The sequence below is a fragment of the Sus scrofa genome, chromosome 10 (assembly GCF_000003025.6).
Source record: "Sus scrofa isolate TJ Tabasco breed Duroc chromosome 10, Sscrofa11.1, whole genome shotgun sequence".
Lineage (NCBI taxonomy): Eukaryota > Metazoa > Chordata > Mammalia > Artiodactyla > Suidae > Sus > Sus scrofa.
Window position 1 is genome coordinate 31,140,840 of NC_010452.4, and position 23,242 is coordinate 31,164,081.

Genomic DNA, 23,242 nt, shown 5'->3' on the forward strand with positions numbered 1-23,242 from the left:
GCAGCCTCCTTGCTGCCTTTCTTTCCTAATCCGCTAGACCGGTCTGAGCAGTTCAGTAATCTTCTGCAGTACTCCCTGTATTTTTCACGTGGTACCTATCCTGGCTTTTCTCTCATTATACGTGTTTTATTCCTTACTCTGAAGACAAGGACAGCATCTTCAACTCCTCTCTGTAACCCTGCAGTGTCTCACCTATGGGGGCGCCTACTAAAAGTTGAATCAAAGTGATTTGGGGAGATAATGTGATGTAACCGTAAGCAGCACAGAATTTGAAGTCAAGACAGCTGGGTTCCAGCTCTGCCATTTATTAGCTGCGAGGCTTTGAGTAAGTCACTCAGCTAGGCTTGTAAAGTGAGAGTCCTACTACCTGATGGAACACCAAGGGAGATAACGTGAAAGTGTAACTCTACAGAAAACTGAGCAATATTCGTTATTTTCCTTATAGAGATCTGATGCAGTCTTTCTATTCAAACCTTGATCTGGAGGACCATCCTTACTTCACTAACAGGGGGTCGAGCCCCGAGTGGCCCCCACATTCCACCGACCCTTCTCTACCCCAGGGGCTCTCTAACTGCTCTCCGCGATGCAGGTGAAGCCGCCGAACTGCTGGTGAACGGCCTGGAGTCCTATTCTCTCGGGAGGCCTCCCTCCTTCCATCCGCTCCGGGAAAGCCCTTCTCTTCCCGGTAACCCCTCGAAGACCGCGGCGTCGCCGCCTACGTGAGACGTTTGGACCCTGCCCGGCCCCCGTAGCTCCCCTTCTCCAGCAGGTGGTTCTGGCCCTTTCCCCCAACTCCGGGCGCTCACGTCACCGGAGAGCCTCTACCCACGCGCCAGCGCCGCAACCAACCGAGAAAATAAACAAACCCCCGCGCGCGGCGGCAGACGCGCCAGGCCCCGCCCCCGCCCCGCCCCGCGGCTCTCACGCCGCCCCCTCCGCCGGGACTTCCCTCCCGCCCTCAGCTCGCGGCCGCGCTCTCCCCGCCCCTCACCGCAGCCCGCAGCCGCGCTCCCCGCCGTGGTCCGCCCGGTCCGGCGCCACGGGGCCCGTTAGTGCCCGGCGCTCGCCCGCCGCGAGCCCATCTCTGCCCCCCGACACGTGACCCAGCCCGGTCCCAACGCCCAGTGCGGCCGCCACGGGAGTCGCGGAGCGGCGGCGGCAGGGGGAGGAGGGAGAGGAGGGCCGAACCGGCGGCTGGGGAGGCCCGGTGAGTACGCGGAGGGCGGGCCGCCTCGCTGGGTCCGCTCGGGCGCCTCTGAGGCGGTGGCGGTCGCTCAGCCGCGCCACTCTGTGCGCCCGGGGCTCAGCGGTAGGGGACTTGGCCTGGGGGGCGGCGGGCCCCGCTGGCCACAGCTGCCGGGCAGAGTGCGCGGGAGGGCCGCTCCTCGGGAAGGGCCGCGGCCGCGACGCTCGGCGGCGGGCTCAGGGACGAAGGAGAGGGACCGGCGGAGACCCCAGGCCCCGGGCCGTGCCTGCGCCTCCCGAGACCCCGCGGGGGCCGGGGTCGGGGGCGACCGCAGTGGCGGGGCCGCCGGTTGACAGGTGCCGCCGTCCCCTCCCCGTCGCGGGGAGCGGTCTTCCTCCGGGGGAGGCAGGCGCTCGGAAATTTCTGGAGCGACGACCTGACTCGCCGTTCTCTCCCTTTCAGGTTTTGAAGCCGTTTCTTTGCCCGGGTTAAGTCTTGCCCAGCCCCGTTTCTTTCTCTGTGTACTTTGCGCGAATAAGTTTTGGAGCATCGGTTAACAGCCTATGGGCGAAATTTGGCTTTCATTCATGAATGAGTGAATTTCATTCATGAATTACTTTTTGAATAAAGTGCTCCTCCTCCACGCTAGCTGTTGAAAACTAAAAAAGAAGGGTGTTGAATTTTGTTGGTTTTTTTTGCAATTATTGTTTGGAACAAGCAGTATTCCAGAATTTTTGTCATCTCTAGCACTTAGGGTGCTTGGTAGATAGCCAACAAGGATAAAAATGACTTATTAAATTTTCTCTCCACTTTCTTTTTAGAGTTTTCCATTCTTACCTTAGCCAGATTTTACAGTTGCCTACCTGCTACAGCTTTCATTAGAAGCAGTACTGAAAGAGTGTCTTTCCTCTCCTGAAAAGCCAGTGAAATTTTTTCGGCACTGTTCAGTATTGTCAGTTTCTTTATATCGTAAACATGCTTGTGACTGTAACTTGAATCACCAGTTTAATAAATTTGACTTTCAGCTATAAGAATATTAAAGAAACTTTATGGCAATCAAAAATATTAAAATCTTTAATCTGTGGAAATACAGATGTTTTTTTCTCAGCAGGCTTATATACGGCATTAGATGGCATTAGCAAATCCTTATTAATGGAAGATATTCTTGTCATAAATGGTTACAACAAACTTAAGGTATCAGTCAGGTGGCTTTGCTCTGTGGACTAAGAGCAGAAACCCAGAAGTTGACTTGAGAGATCACTGGGGCAAAGGAAAATATGTGTGCTTTATTCATGGGAGAATCCCTTAGGTCCTCACACAGTACCAGCTTGTGCTTTTTGCTCGGTTTTTCAGCCCACAGAAATTAGGTGCTGCAGATTGGAGTGGGGAAGCAATATTTAACTATGAAGAAAGACATGAAATTTAGGGCATACACATTAAATTTATGTGATTTGTTTACAGCGAGTGTGTTGAGAGCAAAGTTTTTGATATGCACTTGGCACTTGGTTGTGAACCTTAGTTTATAAGAAGTCAAAGTGGAGTTCTCATGGTGGCTCAGGGGAAACTAGTATCTGTGAGGACGGGGGTTAGACCACTAGTCTTACTCAGTGGGTTAAGGATCCACTGTTGCTGTGAGCTATGGTGTTGGCTGCAGATGCGGCTTGGTTCTGGTGTTGCTGTGGCTGTGGTCTAGGCCAGCAGCTGTAGCTCCAATTCCACCCCTAGCTGGGACTGTCCATTTGCAGCAGGTGCAGCCCTAAAAAGAAAAAGAAAAAAAAGATATAAGAAGCCAACGTGAAAGATATTTAGTTGTGTTATTTGACATAATACAATGAAAATTTTTTTCACCAGATGTGAAGTCACTCATACTCAGTGCCATTTCATTTTATGGCTTTTTTTTTTTTTGAATCTAAACTATATTTCAGAGAAGCATCTACATTATATTCATTTCTTTTTTTTCATAGGCTTACTGGTTGATAGGCTTAATGGAAGAAAGAGGATATATTGGGTTGTTCTTGATTGAGGATTTTATACATAATCAGTTTTGAAATGCCCTAATTGTGATTCCCAGGAATGAGGTATGGCTACTGCTACCATCTTTCTTGACCTTAGAGTGATTATAGTCTAGAGGGATGACATCATAGTGGCAGTGAACCTCAGAACCTTGGTAGAAGAGACCAAGAGGATCAGCTGTTTAGAAATCCTGCTGCTGGCAGTTGAGGCTGTTCATTTTAAAACGTAGTTTGCTTAAGCTCCTGTATCCTAACTCTTTTTAATCAATATTTTAAAACCAATTATGCTTCCTAAACGCAATTAATTGTGGTGATCAGTTAGAATGACACTTAGAGTAAAACAACTTTAAACTGCTAATAATCATTGTTAATGCACACTTGCTTCTAGGGATTCGGCATTATGTCTATCACACTTTGCATTTTATTTTGCTGTCCATTCTACTTGAGAGCACGTCTTTGAACGCATAGATAGTTGTATACTTGGGCAATTTCAATAATCCTTCTAAAAAACCAAATACAATAAATGTATCCTTTTTTGTGCCAGGTTTTATTTGGGGTGGAAAGAAAAAGCCTTTGTCTTTCAGGATGTTGAAATCAGAATTATGAGGGGCTAGGCACAGCAGCAAACAGATCATTTTAATGAACTCTATTCAGTAATAAAAGTAAATATAAAGCACAGAAATATCACAGAGGAGAGAATGATTAACTCAACAAGCAGGTTAGAGAAAGCTTTACAGAAATGTTGGCACCTCAGCAGGATTTTGAGGAACAAATACAAATTGTAAATGGAAGATAGGGCGTTTTAGGCAAAAGACACAGCAGAAATATACGAACAACTAAATGTGTGGTCAGGAAATTGTAAGTAGTTTGTTTTGCTCCAGTACCAAATCTGAGGAAGGACTGTTGCTATAGAAAGCTGTAACATATGCTCAAATGTTTGAAAATGGATTAGCTTTTTAAGTATTGAGTATATATAAAGTGGAGACTTCACTGTAATTTGACATAGCTGCAATCTCAAGTATAAAGGAAATAATAGTTTTTACTAATGGTATTCATTAAGAAATTATAGAATATTGCACTTAGATGTGTATGAGCTGCCAGCATATTTATATTTGTGAACTTGTTTAGTGTACATTTGACCTGAAATATTTCTCTTAAAGTTATCTTGGAATTTTCTTTTGTCTTGCTTCAACTACTTAAATTAGCTTTTAAATTATTTTTAAAAGGAGACTCAGGAGTTCTCGTCGTGGCTCAGCAGAAATGAATCTGACTGGTATCCAGGAGGACACAGGTTTGATCCCTGGCCTCACTCAGTGAGTTAAGGATCCAGCATTGCCCTGAGCTGTGGTGTCTGTGGCAGACGCTGCTGGGATCTGGCATCGCTGTGATTTTGGTGTAGGCCAGCAGCTGCAGCTCCAATTCATCCCCTAGCCTGGGAACCTCCATATGCTGCAGGTGCAGCCCTAAAAAAGCAGGGAAAAAAAAAAAGTAGACTCAAAGGGAAGAAGGAGAAACATAGGAAATAATCATTAAATTTCTGAACTAAAAAGCCTGATTTATGTAGTATTTTAGTAATATGTGTTTAATACAGAGCATTAGCCATTGCATTCCTGACAAAATGTAGATAGCTTAATGAATGTCCATTATATTTTTGCATTGTATACTTTAATTATATCCATGTTATTTAAGTTTATGTATATAAATGAGCATTTGAATATCTGGATTTTAAAGACCATGTGATAGAGAAAGAAAGGGAAAATAGTAGGGGGAGGGAGAATTTTGTTTGAATCTATTTATTCAAGTATCTCTGAGATATGACTATAGGTGGAGAGGTAGAAATTTAGGACATAAGACCGAAAGGAGTACTTTCCCTGAAATAGTATTTTTTAAAAGTCTGATGCTTATATGGTCAGCTTACTTATTTTCCTTTCAAGATTGGAAAAAAAAAAAAAAAGGCAGTTTCAAATGAATTCTTGGGTGTTCTCGTTGTGGCGCAGCAGAAACAAATCTGACTAGGAACCATGAGGTTGGGGGTTTGATCCCCGGCCTTGCTCAGTGGGTTAAGGATCTGGTGTTGCAGTGAGCTGTGGCGTAGGTTGGTGGTTGCAGCCCTGATTCGACCCCTAGCCTGGGAACCTCCATATGCTGCAGATGTGGCCCTAAAAAGACAAAAAGACAAAACAAACAACAACAACAAAAAACAAATGAATTCCTGGATTGTATAACATGGTTATCTTTTTGCAAATTCTGAAAACTTTGTTAATGAAGACAATGTTCTCCTAAAACCATGCAGCATAATCAGTCTTTGACAGTTGCTGTCTGTCATTTGTCTTCTCAATCACTTACGTAAGGGACCAGAGGCATCTCATTATCAATTCTGACCTGTAGTTGCCCTTTCTAAGTTTTGACACAGGGCAGAAAAAAAAAAAATCAATATTGCATTGACTAGATTATGTCTTCCTTCTTGAATTTGAGTGTAGATGACCTTGTTCCTTTTTTTTTTGACCATATATGGAATGCTATTATATCATTCATGCAGTACAATTGTTTCATCTGTATCAAAGGGGGTTATTGTCCTCTTTGCACTCTGAGCTATGGGATATTCCCCCAACTTTTTTCTTTTTAAAAAAATTTTTTTTAAAGAAGTAACTATTGGAGTTCCCATCATGGTGCAGTGGGTTAAGAATCTGACTGCAGCAGCTTGGGTCGGTGCAGAAGTGCGGGTTCGCTCCCCAGCAAGGTGCAGTCGGTTAAAAGATCTGGCATTGTTGCAGCTATGTTCTGGAGCTGTGTCATAATTCTCAGCTGCAGCTTGGATTCAGTCCCTGGCCCAGGAACTTCCATATGCTGTGGATGTGGCCTTTAAAAAAAAAAAAAAAGAATGAAAATATTTTTAGGAGTTCCCTGGTGGCTTAGTTAAGGATCCAGTGTTTCACTTCTGTGGCTTGGGTCCTTGCTGTGGCATGGGTTTGATTTGTGACCTGGAAACTTCCACATGCTGTGGGCATAGCCAAAAGAAAATAAGAATGTAACTTGTAGTTTGTTTTTTTTTGTTTTTTGGTTTTTTTTTTTTTGTCTTTTTGTCATTTCTTGGGCCGCTCCCGTGGCATAAGGAGGTTTCCCAGGCTAGGGGTCTAATCGGAGCTGAAGCCGCTGGCCTACACCAGGGCCACAGCAACGTGGGATCCGAGCTGCATCTGCAACCTACACCACAGTTCATGGCAACGCCGGATCGTTAACCCACTGAGCAAGGGCAGGGATCGAACCTGCAAACCTCATGGTTCCTAGTCGGATTCGTTAACCACTGCACCACAACGGGAACTCCTGTAACTTGTAGTTTTGATTCGCATTTCTCTAATAATTAACAATGTTGAGCATCTTTTCGTGTACTTTCAGGCCATCTGTCTGTCTGCTTTGGAGAAATGTCTATGTAGATCTTTTGCCTATTTTTTGACTAGGTTTGTTTGTGTTTTTGATATTAAGCTGTATGAGTTATTTGTATATTTTGGAGATAAGTCCTTTGTCAGTCTCTTCATTTTCAGATATTATTTCCCATTCCTAGGCTTTCTTTTTGTTTATGGTTTCCTTTGCTGTGCAAAAACTTTTAAGTTCAGTTAGGTCCGATTTGTTTATTTTTGTTTTTATTTTCATTACTCTAGGAGGTGGGTCCAAAAAGATATTGCTGCGATGTATATCAAAGAGTGTTCTGCAATTTTTTTTTTTTTTTTCCTTTTTAGGGCCACATCTGCGGCATATGGAAGTTCCTGGACTAGGAGTCGAATCCGAGCTGCAACTGCCGGCCTATGCCACAGCCACAGCCATGCCAGATCCGGGCTGTGTCTGCAACCTACACCACAGCTTCCAGCAACGCCAGATCCTTAACCCACTGAACAAGGCCAGGAATCAAACCTGCGTCCTCATGGATACTAGTCAGATTCATTTCTGCTGCACCACAGCTGGAACTCTCAAGTTCTGCCAATGTTTTCCTCTAAGGGTTTTATAGTATCTGGTTTTATATTTAGGGCTTTACTCCATTTTGACTTTATTTTTGTGTTTTGTGTTCGAGAATGTTCTAATTTAATTCTTTTACATGAGGCTGTTCAGTTTTCCCAACTCCTCTTTGTTTGTTTTTTTGTTTTTCTGCCTTTTCTAGGGCCGCTTCCCGAGGCATATGGAGGTTCCCAGGCTAGGGGTCCAATCGGAGCTGTAGCCACAGGCCTATGCCAGAGCCATAGCAATGTGGGATCCAAGCAATGTCTGCAACCTACACCACAGCCCACAGCAGCACTGGATCCCCAACCTGCCGAGCAAGGCCAGGGATTGAAACTGCAACCTCATGGTTCCTAGTTGGATTTGCTAACACTGAGTCATGATGGGAACTCCCCCAGCTCCACTTATTGAAGAGACTGTCTTTTCTCTATTGTATATTCTTGCCTCCTTTGTTGTAGTTTAATTGACCACAGGTGTGTGGGTTTATTTCTGGGCCTTCTATCCTGTTCCATTGATCTATGTTGTTGACTGTACTGTTTTCAGTACTGTAGCTTTGTAGTATGTATGATCTGAAGTCAGCAAGCCTGATTTCTCCAGTTCCATTTCTTTTTCTCAGGATTGCTTTGGCTATTTGGGGTCTTTTGTGTTTCCATACAAATTTAAAAATTTTTTGTTCTAGTTCTGTGAAAAGTGCCATTGGTAATTTGATAGGGATTGCATTGAATCTGTAGATTACCTTGGATAGTATAGTCATTTTGACAGTGCTGAATCTCCAATTCAAGAATATGATATATCTTTCCATTTTTTCATTTGTGTCATTTTCAGTTTCTTTCATCAGCATATTACAGTTTATATAGAATAGGTCTTTTGCCTCCTTACTAGGTTTATTCCTAGCTATTCTTTTTGATGTGGTGATAAATAGGGTTGTTTCCTTAATTTCTCTTTCTGATCTTTCATTGTTAGTGTATAGAAATGGAAGAGATTTCTGTGTATTAATCATGTATCATGCAGCTTTACTGAATTCATTGATGAGCTCTAATAGTTTACTGGTAGCTTCTTGAGGATGTTATATGTATAGTGTCATGTCATCTGCAAACAGTGACGGTTTTACTTCTTTTCCAGTTTGGATTCCTTTTATTTCTTTTTCTTCACTGACTGCTGTGGTTAGGACTCCCAAAACTCATTTTCTTTTTTTAAGATGAATTTTTTTTTCTAGAAGGAATATGGTCATTAGAATACTTGGGGAAATAATGAAAACTATAGAAAGGAAAATAAGCATAGTGAGTAGTCCCATGCATTTCTTTCTTTTTTTGGTATGTGAATAAGGAATATACACATTTACAAATTAGGGATTGTTTTTATGTTTATTCCCTTCTTGTAAAATTTGCATTTCCCCCTCTTCCACGTCTAAAGTACGGCTTAGTTTATTTTTTGACATTTTATATAAATTTCTCTCATGGCTGTTGAGGTAGTTGATGTGTTGGCTGTTTATCCTTTTTTTCTCGTCAGTACAGCATGTAGCATAGATGATGGAGCCCTTCAAGTTATCCCATCTTTTTTTTCCCCTCAGCTGCTAAGTAGAGCTATTTTTTGCCTTCAGTATTTACTGTTGTGTAAGGTATAGTGCATGTGGCTACCTCTTTACTCTTTTCCCATCTGTACTGCTGACCAAACCAAGTGATCACTGGAGGTGAACATGTCCCCCTTTCCATCTACCGTTTCATTAGTTAAAGTATTTTAAGGCGTGAGTTGCTAAGGCGTAGCATATGTAGCTGCTTTCTCAGTAAAATAATTATTTTGGATGTTTATCACAGATTCTTTCCTCAGTTAACAGTGTTTGTTCTAACACTTTCTTTTCATTTTATCTTTTGTTATTTCTCTTCATTCATTCAGGAAACATTTGTTGTTTGTCATGTGTGGCCACTGGGTAAGACAGTAACTCCTGTGATTCTTGGGTTTCAGGTAGATTGGTGTTTTCCTCTGTAGTGTGTTAGGTATTATCTTTGACTCTTTTCAGTGGCCAACTGTTCAGCCATAACTTCCCAATGCCTAGAAACTTTTCCCCTTTCATTTCAAAAAAAAAATTTTCTATGAGCTTTGGAGAGATGTTTAGAACATCTGTAAACATTCATTCATGCAGAACAATCCAAATATGAAGTTCACGGTTTTGATATCAGTCCTAAAATAGAAAATAAATTAATTTATGTAAGCTATCAGTGATGATTAAATTATATTGTAGTAACAACCTAAAAGTCTCAGCAGCTTTAAAGCAGCAAAGTTGCTTTCTTGTTCAAGCTATATATCTATTACAGTTTAGTAAGGAGATACTGTTCATTGTAGTTTGACTCCATCAGACCTGACCGATGGAGGCTTCATCTCAACATCTGCTTCTGCAATCACAGAAGCAGAGAAAAAAGAACATGGTAAACCATGTTCTGGGTTTTAAAGCTTTTATTATCTTTTTTTTTTAAATGATTTTCATTTTTTCCGTCATAGCTGGTGTGTACAGTGTTCCGTCAATTTTCTACTGTATAGCAAGGTTACTCAGTCACACATACATATATACATTCTTTTTCTCACATTGTCATGCTCCATCATAAGTGACTAGATATAGTTCCTAGTGCTATACAGCAGGATCTCATTACTTATTCACTCCAGAAGCAATAGTTTGCATCTATGGGTTTTAAAGCTTTTTTTTTTTTTTTTGATCTTTTCTAGGGCCGCTCCTGCGGCAGATGGGGGTTCCCAGGTGAGGGGTTGAATCGGAGCTGTAGCCGCTGGCCTACGCCAGAGCCACAGCAACTTGGGATGCGAGCCACATCTGCAACCTACACCACAGCTCACGGCAACACCGGATCCTTAACCCACAAGCAAGGGCAGGGATCTGACCTGCAACCTCATGGTTCCTAGTTGGATTTGTTAACCACTGAGCCATGACAGGAACTCCTAAAGCTTATATTTCACTGGTAAGTCACATGGCCATGCCTGCATTCAGCATGAGAGTGATCCATAATTCTCATTTGGGGAGGGGCAGTGACAGCTATCACATGTAATTTATAGTCCCAACAGTTAAAATTAACTATAATAATTTAGAACAGGTATGTAGGATACTGAATCTAAAGTGCTCAATTCTACTAAAATATAATATTTGAACATGGCATGTTGATTTTGAAGCAGAATGAATGTTTTCCATAATATTTTTGAGTCTGGAATTTCTGTTTCATTTTGCAGTATTTTCTTCCTTGTAATAACTTACCAAGTTTTAATTCTTACTTTTGTGGGAAAGATTTAAGCCTAAAAGTCATCATAATTTTATTGGTATGTCATCTCTGTGTGTTGTGGTATTTTCATCTTGATGTGTATATTTCTGAGTAGAGGAGCAACAGGGTATTAACACGGTGTTATAATAAAAATACTTTGATTCAATAGCTACTAGATGATATCTTCAGGTATCAGCTCTTCTTTTGATTTTTCTTTATTGGTTAAAAAAAATTGAAGGATTTCCAAATAATTTTCTGGCTTCTTAAGATGGACGATTGAACACATGCTTTTCATTTTTGTTCCCTCCTGAAAACAGGCAAACTGTAATGTGTGGTCAGCTTTCAGAATGGACCTCAGTGATCCTCACTTCCTAGTTGTCATACTTTTGCAAAGTCCCCTCCTGCAATAAATAGGGTGGACCTGTGTAAACAATAGGATATTGTGGAAATGACAGTAGTCAGTTCAGATGTGAGCACTGTGACCCAAGACAGACGTGATAAAACTGTAAACAAAGGAATAAGTAGCACAAAAATTAGAATAATAACAGGGTGGGAGCTGGGGGGATTCTTTTGGGGAGAGGCATGGGAGTGGGTTAACATTCTGTTAATCTTAGTGTTGGGTACTTGGAGTGTTCATTTATTTTTTATTTATTTTTTATTTTTTTTTGTCTTTTTGCCTTTTCTTAGGCCACTCCTGAGGCATATGGAGGTTCCCAGGCTAGCGGTCAAATCAGAGTTACAGCTGCCGGCTCATGCCACAGCCACAGCAACGAGGGATCCGAGCCGCGTCTGCTACCTACACCACAGCTCACGGCAACGCCAGATGCTTAACCCACTGATCGAGGTCAGGGATCGAACCCACAATCTCATGGTTCCTAGTTGGATTCCTTAACCACTGAATCACGAGGGGAACTCATTTTTTTTTTAAACTTAGTATTTTACTCAGTTGTTATGTACCTGATACATTTCAATCCCCCCAACACACACAAATTTCTGAGTTTCACAGTGGGTTACTCTGTCTAGTCTATTTCTTTTGTCTTGAGAGAGTACTATGTCTTCTAGTAGTTAGTTACAAGGCTTCTTACTTTGAACTTGCAGAGTAAGGTTCAGCAAATCTAGTTTCAGGTCCTGACTTTGTCAGTAATATGCAGAATTACTTAACAAGTTGCCTTATCTGTGAAACAAGACAATTTGTGTTTGAAAATACTAGCGGACTTTTTTTTTTTTTAATTAAAAAAATTTTGGGGGAGTTCCTGTTGTGGCTCAGTGGTAACAAACCTGAGTAGTATCCACAGTGATGCGGGTTCAATCCCTGGCCTCACTCAGTGGGTTAAGGATGCAGTGTTGCAATGAGCTATAGTGTAGATCACAGAAGTGGCTTGGATCTGGTGTTGCTGTGGTGTGGGCTGGTAGCTGCATCTCCAATTCAGCTGCTAGCCTGGGAATTTCCATATGCCACAGGTACAGCCCTAAGAGGCAAAACAAAACATTTTTTATTGAGGTATAGTTGATTTGCAGTGTTGTGTTTCTGGTGTACAGCAAAATGATTCAGATATTTGTTTATGAATATATTATGAATATATATATTCTTTTACTAGAGGACCTTTAATATCCTAAGTTTAAAAGGTTCTTAAAAAGCTGAAAGAGGTAGAGTGCGCTCAGACTAGTGAACTAAAACATGATGATGGAAGGTGATTTTGCAAAGTTTCTTTTGGTTGAGAGAATTTAAGTTCTCTATTTTGCTGTCAATTCTGAGACTGAGAGCAGTTCTCTGGAATCAAACTTAAGGCAGAATTTGTATATCATAAAAATGTTCTTCCTTTTCTACTCCTTTTTTCCTGTCCTGAAAGTTGGGGATAAGCATGTAGTTGAACCAATGGTTGCTGTGTACAGTGAAAAATGATATTGTTACTTTGCATTGTAAACCGTATTGATTTAGACTGTCCTCCATAAACTTGTATTATGACAGATTTAGGATGTCCTACATAAATATGTAAATATACAGCAGTACATTTAAAAGAAAGAGGAAAATCATTAATTTTTAGAAACTGTATGTGGAAAAATGAATACATTGTATTGGTGGTAGTCTTATAATAACTGTAATCTCTATATACCATTTTTCTTTTTTTACGTTTTATTGAAGCGTAGTTAATTTACAAGGTTGGATAATTTCTGCTGTACACCAAAGTGACCCATTCATACATTTACACATATCCATTCTCTGATTCTTTTCTGTATATCATTTTTCTGTTTTATATTATTCAAATTTATGTTGTTTACTTAAGTTTAAAAAGTATGTTATTGCCAGTGGGACTGTGGGCATAAATCCAAATGTTACTAAATCCAGTGTTAGGAAAAGTGTCTATATATACACATGTATGTGTGTGTGTGTATCTATAGATACATATATATGTTTATATTTGTTCTAAAATGTAGAACAGATTTTGCTGACTGTGTTAACTCATTTTCCTCCTCCTTTCTCACAGGAATTATTCTTGACAAAAGTATTTTAAAAGAGAAATGTTTACAATGGCCTCAGCAGTACTTAGTTCTGTTGGCACTACGGCTTCTCGCTTTGCCTTGTTGCAAGTGGATAGTGGCAGTGGTTCTGATTCTGAGCCTGGAAAAGGCAAAGGTCCGAATACTGGCAAGTCTCAAACAAGTAAATCAACTATAAATGAGAAAAAAAGAGAGAAAAGAAGAAAAAAGAAGGAACAGCAACAGAGTGAAGCAAATGAGGTAGCATTGATAATTATTCATGTCTGCTTTCCATCTAGGTTGTAAGCATCGTGAGGACAGGTACTATCAGTTCCTGATCCATAGGTACTGGTAAACATGACTTGAATGAGTGGATATAAATTTGTATGTATTTAGGAGTTCCCACTCTGGCACAGCGGGTCAAGAACCTGACTGCAGGAGTTCCCGCTGTGGCACAGTGGGAGCCACAGCATCGTTGCACTGCCAGCATTTAGGTTCGATCCCTGGCCTAGTGGGTTAAAGGATCTGATGTTGCTGCAGCTGTGGCATAGATCACAACTGTGGCTTGGATCTGATCCATGGCCCAGGAACTCCATATGCCGTGAGGCACCAAAAAAGAAAGAAAAAAAAATCTGTCTGCAGCAGCTCAGGATGCCGCAGAGGTGCAGTTTTGATCCCTGGCCCAGTGCAGTGGGTTAAAGGATCCAGTGTTGTTGCAGCTGTGGTGTGGGTTGCAGCTGCAGCTTGAATTCAATCTCTGTAATTTCCCTATGGCACAGATATAGCCATTAAAACAAAAATTTGTGTGTATTTAAAGTCAGAACGTTTTTTAAATGCCTTTTTTTTTTTTTCCTGTGTATGGAAGTTATCTGCTCATTCTAAAAAGTTTTTGAAAAACAAAGTTTTAAAAGGCAAAAAAGGTCATTGAGAACTGTAACTAGAGATATAACAAATTAATGCTTTGCTATTTGTTTTCTGTAAATGTATGTAAGTTTATTTGAATATATAGATATGTATATACCCACATATCTATACATTCATATTTTACCTATATAATAGACTTTCATGACTGGCTTTTTAAAAGTTAGTATGAGCAGTTTTTCCTACAAGCAAATAAAGATCTATGTTGTTTAAAATGATTCCACGTTATTTAAAATTATGTGACTTTGTCATAGTTTACTTAATTGAACCCTTGTGATAAACATTTAGGTAGTTCCCCCTCCCCTTTGTTTTTTGTTTTTTGTTTTTTGCTATTGTAGACAATAATCCTATGACTAGCCTTGAACATACATTTCTATCTGTTTGATGGTCACCTGTTTCTTAAGGGTAATAAGTGCATGGCAGGCCCTTCTTCCCTAGACATTCCTAGCATGAGTTACATGACCAACATTTGCTTTTTTTTTTTTTTTTTTCTTCTTTTTAGGGCTGTACCCTCAGCGTGTGGAAGTTCCCCGCCTACAGGTCAAACTAGAGCTGCAGCTGCTGGCCTACACCACAGCCACAACAATGTGGTAGCATGAGTCAGTATTGGCTCCTTAACCCACTGAGCGAGGCCAGAGATCAAATCCACATCCTTATGGATACTAGCTGGGTTCTTAACCCACTGAGCCACAGTGAGAACTCCATTACATGACCAACATTTAATGTACTCATTTATTTTGCGAAGAAATGCTGAAGAACAATGCTAGCCTGTGTTTGTCTTTTACTAGGAGCAGTCAGGTATATAAGAATGGCAACCTACACCACAGCTCACAGCAGCATCAGATCCTTAACCCACTGAGTGAGTCCAGGGATCAAACCCACATCCTCATGGTACTAATCAGGTTCCTGACTCGCTGGGCCACAATGGGAACTCCCTTCAATATCATTTAAAGAGAAGTAGTGAAAGTTTTTTTCTGCCTATATTCATTTCATAATTACCAAGACTTAGAAAAATATTTTCAGTTTATTTCTATTACATTTCCATCACCATTGCTTTTAAAAAAATTCTGTACATAGTCACTTTAAAAGACATATTTCTCACCATACAACCTTTCAGAAGTCCAATCTTACAAAAATTTTGATTGCCTACCATTTTCTTTTTGGATTTAAAGATGATGTGGGGGAATAGAAAATAAGATAATAGTGGGGCTTATGTGACATTACTGGTAATGAGCCTGAGCGTCCTCCTTTCCCACTTCCGCACTGTGGTTCTGTTGGTCTGCCCTCTATAATAAATCCGCAGTCTGCCTCCCAGGGCTTCATCTCCAGCAGCATCTCTCCTACTCTGCCTTTTCTGTGGCAGAAACCAGCTACTTAAAGCAGTGTTTATATCTCATCTCTGATAATCTCTTATCAGTTAAATTGTTAATCCTCTAAAACCTTTTTATTGGTTTCCTAGGGCTGTTGCAACAACAAACTAGGTGGCTTAATGCAACAGAAATTTATTCTTTTAACATTTCTTTTAACATTTCTAAAGGCTAAATGTCCTATCCAGAGGTTAGCAGGGCCATGCTCTCCCTGAGACTGAATAGAATTTTTCCTTGCCTCTTCCTAGGTTCTTGTAGTAGCCATCAATCCTTGGCATTCCTTGGCTTGTGGCTACATCACTCCAGTCTGCCTTTTTTGTTACATGATGTTCTCTTTGTGTATCTTTGTCTATACCCTTCTTATGAGGACCCTAGTCATTGGACTAGGGCCCACCTTAATTCAGTATAACCTCATCTTAACTCGATTGCACAGATTTCCAAATTAGGTCACATTCTCAGACAGCAAAGGTTATGCCTATATTTTTTGAGGGAATACAGTTTAATCCATAATAGCCTTTCAGTATTTTTCTCACTATTTCAACTTCTATGTCTCAAATTAATCTTACTGTCGGGAGTGGCTTGGCCAGTACAGTTTAGTTCACTATGTTACTTTGTGGATGAGGCCCTGTATTTTTTCGCACTAGCAAAGTAGTTGCTAGAGTTCCATAAGCTATCTTCTCTCATTATTTAAACTTTTAAATTTGTAAGCTATTAAACTTTAATCTTATTGAATCCTATTGTTTTGCATTTTATTTTTTAATTAATTGATTAATTAATTTATTTTTGTTTTTAGGGCTGCACTCCGGCATATGGAAGCTCCCAGGCTAGGGGTCAAATTGAATCACAGCTACATCTGCTGGCCTTACCACAGCCACAGCAACACAAGATCCAAGGCGCGTCTGTGACCTATACCACAGCTCACAGCAACAGTGGATTCTTAACCCACTGAGTGAGGTCAGGGATTGAACCCACTCCCTCATGGATTCTGGTTGGGTTCATTACTGCTGAGCCACAAAAGGAACTCCTGTTTTGCATTTTAAAAGCATACTTGTTATTCCTGGTCTCTATTCCTATAAACTTCTCTTTAGTAAAGCTGAATCATTAAAATGGTGGTATAATAGAGTATAATCCTTTCTCACTTATTAATCATTTCATCTAGAAAGCCACCAAAATTATCTCAAATGCTGGCAAAATTAACATTTTACAAAAATTACAAAAAATACAAATAGTGACTTCATCAGTTAGCATAACGAGTATTTAGGAGTATAAAAATATTGATTTCTTAAATCCAAAAAAAACCATTGGTATCCCCGGATTGATAAACTGAGTTTAATATATTTTTTTATTTGTTTCATAGCTCAGGAATCTTGCTTTTAAGAAAATTCCCCAGAAATCCTCCCATGCCATTTGTAACCCTCAACATGAACTTTCATTACCAAACCCAGTACAGAAGGATTCACGAGAAGACAATTGGCAAGAGTGGAGACAAAGAGATGAGCAGGTACAGCTAAATAAAGCACATTGTTTTGCTTTGTTTTTCAGTGAATTTTTATGTTTTTAAGATAGCAGTACATCTGATATGACACCACCTTTCTGGGGATTGGATTAACTCACTTGTATTTGCTACTTTTAACAAAGAGATTCTGTTTATTATCTATTCGGAAAGCCAATTGATGCATTTATTGTTGTTTGTTTTGGTAAGTTCAAGCAGTTATTTTTGGGGGTTTTTAACTCATCTGCCTTTTTACAAATGAGAGATAAGGAAGGTAGAACAACAGGATTAAATTATTTCAAATAAAAACAATCACACTCGTAGAACCAGATGTCTCTTGATAAAAAATACTCAATGACAGTTTTGCTTAAAGAAAGAAAAAATTGGAGGGGAAACTTTTCCTTTTCAGCCTTGTAAAATAGCTTATGACATTTGTTTTTTTTTTCCTATTTATATACTGTTTTGTTCTTTTATGCCTCTATTACATAAGTGTCATTAATAACCAAAGAGATAATTTAATAAAGCCAATTTCTTTTTGTATGTATGGTATCCAGGAGAACATACTAAGCCTGGAATGTACTCTAGGAGATGTTGTATGTATGGGAAATGAATATTTGTATATCTGTTAAGCTGTCATTTGATCTGGGTGTAGATACTGTTTTAGCAAATGTTTGGCTTAATGGAGTGGTTATACCTATGATGCTTGGGTTACCAGTTCTTATAGAATTAGGCTATACTAAAACATTCTTAACATAAACTGTGTTAATTATAACATTTTCTGTAGAATTTTGTAGTGCCTCAGGCTTGTCACATGAGCGTCAGTTATACATTAGAACTGTGCAAAAATGATATTTCCAGGCACTGGTAAACTGGATAAATCATCTTGTATTATTCTAGGGGAGGAGAATTGATTCTTGTTTTTCCTTCTACAACATTAACTTTCACAAATTTTTTCTGGCTTACAAGATCTATTTGTTTAGAAAGTAATAGAGGAGTTCCTGTTGTGGCGCAGTGGAAAAGAATCCGACTAGAAACCATGAGGTTGCAGGTTCAGTCCCTGGCCTTGCTCAATGGGTTAAGGATCCGGTGTTGCCGTGCGCTGTGGTGTAGATTGCAGACTCGGCTCAGATCTGGCATTACTGTGGCTGTGATGTAGGCCAGCAGCTGTAGCTCTGATCAGACTCCTAGCCTGGGAACCTCTGTATGCCGCAAGTGTGGCCCTAAAAAGCGGAAAAAAAAAAAAGAAAAAAAAAGAAAAAAAGGGAAAGTAATAGAATTTCCCAATGTCTTCACCAGAGGGAATTTCTCCCAGTGGCCCAAGGAGCACTGGAAAATTAATGAAGGATAACTAGTCAATTTTGCACCAAAATAGATTCCATTATATTATGGGAACTTAAGTACAGATATTTGATTGCCCTTCTTCCTGCCCCTATTGATTGCTACCAAAATGACCAGGTAATTATGAAAAGGAAATAGTCAACTTGGCCCTGACCTTAGATTCCCGCTGTGGTGCAGTGGGTTAAGAATCCTGTTGCAGTTGCTTGGATCACTGCTGGGCTTTGAGTTTGATCCCCTGCCTGTCACAGTGGTTTAAAGGATCCGGTGTTGCCTTGACTGTGGCATAAGTTGTAACTGTGGCTTGGATTCAATCCCTGGCCCAGGAACTTTCATATGCTGCAGGTGTGGCCATAAAAAACAGATATCATCCAAGGCTCAGGCACTTTGAGGAAATTCTTCTGGATATAGTACTGATGGGTCCCTTAGGAAAACCCAGTACCTTATTTGGAAGTCTCACTTGTAGGAAAATAATCAAGGTCATAAGAAGTAGAGTCATTCCTGGGATAATTACACTGACAAGTGCAGAAGAGATAAGGGCAAGCCTTGGAACTGATGGGCAGTATACCACCTGGGATCATTTTAACTCAGTGGAGTAATAGGTTTTAAAAGTAGGAACCAGGCAGTGCCTGTAATAGGCAGAAGGCATAGGTTATGGTGGGTGTTCTCCCTCACAGAGAAAGGGCATTGTGAGAAGCTCCAGATACTGAGGACTGAGCCAGTCACAAAGCTGGACATAGAAATCTTGCCTGTTATGTGGCTGCTTGTTTTAAACATAATAGAGGAATGCTAGGACAAAGTTTCCTACTCCTAAATTATCAAAGCGATAATATAAATTTACTTCAGCTAACCCCCAGCATAAAATCTGAGGGCTGAGGAGTTCCCGTCGTGGCACAGTGGTTAACGAATCCGCCTAGGAACCATGAGGTTGCGGATTCAGTCCCTGCCCTTGCACAGAGGGTTAACGATCCGGCGTTGCCGTGAGCTGTGGTGTAGGTTGCAGATGCGGCTCGGATCCCGCGTTGCTGTGGCTCTGGCGTAGGCCGGTGGCTACAGCTCCGATTCAACCCCTAGCCTGGGAACCTCCACATGCTGCGGAAGCGGCCCAAAGAAATAGCAAAAAGACCAAAAATAAATAAATAAATAAATAAATCTGAGGGCTGAGATTAAACAGCATCTAGGTAGATGGTAAAGAAGCATCCACTCTACCTACTTAGGGGCAAATCCTAGATCTTCGTTGATCTCGTGTCAGCTGAAGAAAAGTTTCTGCCTCATAAAAGGAAAAGAACATTGTAGTTAATGTCCAAAGTGAAAGTGTACTTTGGAAAAGATTTGCTACAGGGAACAGAAATTGATTTTAGGCAGCACCATTTTTTTGCTTTAATAAAAACCAAGGAGCTAGAACATTTTTTTAAAAAGTCAAGGTGACAGTAATGTTATATGAAAAGGTGAAATAATAGATGAAAAATTGGGTAAGAGAAATTGAAGGGGAGACGGGTGAAAATTTTCTTTGCAGAGATGTATACATGAAAGGAAGTATATGTTTCACACTTGAAATGGGTGAATTTTCTGTGATGTGTGATATATAAAATATATGAATTATATCTCAGTAAATCTTTTTTAAAAAAGATGAATAGGCCCTGACTTCGATTTGATTGTATTCAGAATTTTTACCATTTCTTTTACTGTTGAATCAAGATCAAGAGACATACTGTTCACCACGTTGTTGCCTGGGAATAAATCTCTGTATTGTTGTTCAGGTATAACATATTACATTCATGATTGTGCATTGTTAACACTGATTCGAGGGTACCTTCTTAAAATTTTACATTGCGGCTCAAAAATAATGAATGAATAGAAAAATCTCTTCTCATGGATTTTCAGTGATAAATAGATCAAATTTTATTGTGGGAGTTCCTGTTATGGCTCAGAGGTAACGAATCCAACTAGTATCCATGAGGATGCAGGTTCGATCCCTGGCCTTGCTTAGTGGGTTAAGGATACTGTGTTGCTGTGAGCTTTGGTAAAGGTTGCTTGCTATACAGTTTGGATCCCGTGTTGCTGTGGCTGTGGTATAGGCCAGCAGCTGTAGCTCTGATGCTGGAGGGTGGCCCTAAAAAGACCAAAAAAAAAAAAAAATTGTGTATTTCTGTCTCCTGTTGTGGTGGGATTTTTTTTTGTTTTGTTTTTTTGTTTGTTCATTTGTTTTTTTGGTCTTCTTGTCTTTTCTAGGGCTACTTCCCACAGCATACAGAGGTTCCCAGGCTAGGGGTCTAATCAGAGCTGTAGCCACTGGCCTATGCCAGAGTCACAGCAACATCAGATCCCAGCTGCATCTGCGACCTACACCACAGTTCACGGCAACACTGGATCCTTAACCCACTGAGTGAGGCCAGGGATCAAACCCACAACCTCATGGTTCCTAGTCAGTTTCGTTAACCACTGAGCCACGACGGGTACTCCTCTCCTATTGTATTGATTGAAACTCCACACATCACTGGTTTTGTCCATCTCTGAAGTGAAATATCTGCTGGCATGTGCATAGTAATTGTTTTATCACACTGTATACACCAGTTCATCTGATAAGGGCATTTTTGCCAAGAGCTTTTTCTTTTTTCTTTTTTTTTTGTTAGTTTGTCTGTGAGTGTGATATTTCTCATTAATCTCATGGATGGTATAATAAGTCTATTGGTGATAGTTTGTCTTGTAGCTAGTGTACCTATAAGGAGTGCTCTGTGTTGTCGACTTTTTCTTGAGGAACAAAATTCATCACTTCACTTTTGTTCTGGAAAGCATTACTTGGTACTTGTTCTGGAAAGACTCATACAGGTCATTGTGCTTTGAAAGTGAAACAAAAACTATAATGTTTTTAGGTCACTGCTCTGACCGTGTTCCATAGAAAGAAGCTAGGAATAAATAGATTGATGACTGAATAAATTGAAATGTCAAATTTTCACTATCTTAATTTTGTATTTATAATTTTCCCTTTCAGTTGCTTATGTGATATCGCTCTTGTCCGGACACATACAGATTTATATTCTGTTTTAACTGTATTGGAGTCCGGTTCTTTTTAAATTTTTTGTGTTTTCTTAAGTTGCATTATTTACTATTTTCATTACTACTTTTAATTCTTCAGTGATTCATGGAACCGTTTTTTTTACCTTGAAATGTAATCAAGTATACAGCAAAAATGTGGACTTAATAAACAGCACTCAAACAACATGAAGCTACATTAGCTGAGATGAACTGAACCTGATCGTTAGTATAAACACATAGAAACAGCTTTTGTAGAATATTAACAATCTTTAAAATCATAATGATCATAAAACTTTTGGAAAAAATCTGGGAAAATAATTCCGCTTTCCATAGTAATGAAAGGTAATGTGGTCCGCACTTTGAAAATCACTTAATTAGAAAAATTGGGTAAGAGAAATTGAAAGGGAGATGGACGAAAGGAGGATTGGAAGGTGCTCCTGCTACTGTGGCTAAACGCTTAGCTGCAAGTGTTAGAAGTCTTGAGAATGATGTTCTGTGTTGATTTATAATGACTCCGTTCCCATGGTACCAATGGGAAATTCTTCATTTGGAAAATTTTTATGGTACTTCAACTTAAAAATTTTTAAAAATCTGAAATATTTTAGATAGTATCTGAAATATTTACTGTCCTCATTCTTCTTTTTTTCATTCCTTTTTTTGGCCTTTTTTTAGGGCCGCACCTGCAGTGCATTGAGGTTCCCAGGCTAGGAATTAAATTGGAGCGTAGCTGCCAGCCCACACCAGAGTCACAGCAACGCAGGATCCGAGCTGCGTCTGCCACTCATACCATAGTCCATGGCAACACCAGATCTGTAACCCACTGATCGAGGCCTGCACCCTCATGGCTCCTCGTCGGATTTGTTTCCACTGCATCACAAGGGGAACTCCTACTGTCCTCATTTTTCATTGATTCTTCATAAGCCCCTGAGCTATAGGTTTGTTTAAATAGAAAAAAAAAATGTTTTACTACTAGGTGGGGGAGTAGGAGACTATGAGGAAGCCAAGAGGGAGGGAGGGGATCTGAAGTATTCCATCTTGGGCACATGTAAGTATCTTCTCCAGTTCTGTAGGCTATTTCCTTTTTTTCTTCTTTTCTTCCTCCTCCTCGCATAACTGTAAATAAAATGATGAACGTTCAATTTGAAAACTTAAATATAAGATATTTTCTTAAAAATCATGGTTTCATTTGCATTTTCTTGCCTGGTTTGTGTCTTTCAGGCCCAGACTCTCCTACCCCCACCCCCATTTCTGCCTGTGCATGTACTGATTAATCAGATTGACAACTGTATTTACAGCAGTCTTGTGATTAAATAGTCTTCTAATTAAGACAAGGTTAGGGAATGTAGAATCATGTTTTCTTTCTGTTTCCTGATACTGGAATCTTATGCTACTATTCTCCCTGTTGTCTGGAGTCAAAAAATCTTATTTTTGATTCTTTCTCTTTTCATTTTTCATATTTAATCAGTGTTCCAAAACTTGGTCATTCTTTGATGAGAAATGGGCTTCTTTGTTTCCTGCACTACTGTATTGAGATCCAGGTTCCTGCATGCTGAGATTGCACTGGTTTAGCCAGACATATGGATTCTAAGTTCTCATTCTTCTCACATGCCGGTTTATTTCTTTAAACTTTACTTTTATCGGTGTTCCTCTTTCCTGAATGTCTAATTTTTAGGGAGTGTCTGGAATCTAATTCTACCCTTCTAAGCAATCTTATTTTATACTGTTTTCCAGCATAAAGAAGGAGAGTTCTGATTTTCTGTGTAACTTTTGTGCCAGGTAGGCATTGTGCTAGGTGCTTTACATATACTATAGCCTTAAATCTTCGAAACTACCTTGCAAAATTGATATTTCTGTGTCCTTTTTATGTATGAAGAAACTGAGATTCACAGACATAACTTGCCTCAGGTCACAGCTAACATGGGTGGAACAGGAATGTAAATTATCCACCTGTATGATCTTCCAAAGACTTTTTTCCACATCTCTCTTGTTGCATAGAATTCATTTTTAATCCTGTATCCCATAATATATTCTTAATATCATACCTTTGTTCCTGTGGCTCTTCCCTCCTGAAATTCTTCCATTCCTTTTTCTACCTGTCCAAAGTATATTTATCTTATAAGAACCACCTTAAATTAGTTTCTTTTCTGTATGCTTCTTTGAGTTCT

General features: G+C 39.9%; 1 protein-coding gene across 4 annotated transcripts in view; it reads left to right on the forward strand.

The window, feature by feature from the left end:
• Nucleotides 960-23,242, forward strand: part of GKAP1 (G kinase anchoring protein 1) — an 89,169-nt gene continuing 66,886 nt past the window's right edge. For 2 of the 4 annotated variants that reach the window (XM_013980151.2, XM_013980150.2), the window contains exons 1-3: nucleotides 961-1,207; nucleotides 12,935-13,187; nucleotides 16,572-16,715. In XM_013980151.2, the coding sequence (XP_013835605.1) occupies nucleotides 12,969-13,187; nucleotides 16,572-16,715 (363 nt within the window). In that variant the 5' untranslated portion in view covers nucleotides 961-1,207; nucleotides 12,935-12,968. Of the gene's footprint in view, nucleotides 1,208-3,144; nucleotides 3,265-12,934; nucleotides 13,188-16,571; nucleotides 16,716-23,242 lie in introns of those variants that run through there. The other 2 variants (XM_005668028.2, XM_013980149.2) reach the window with 2 other exon arrangements.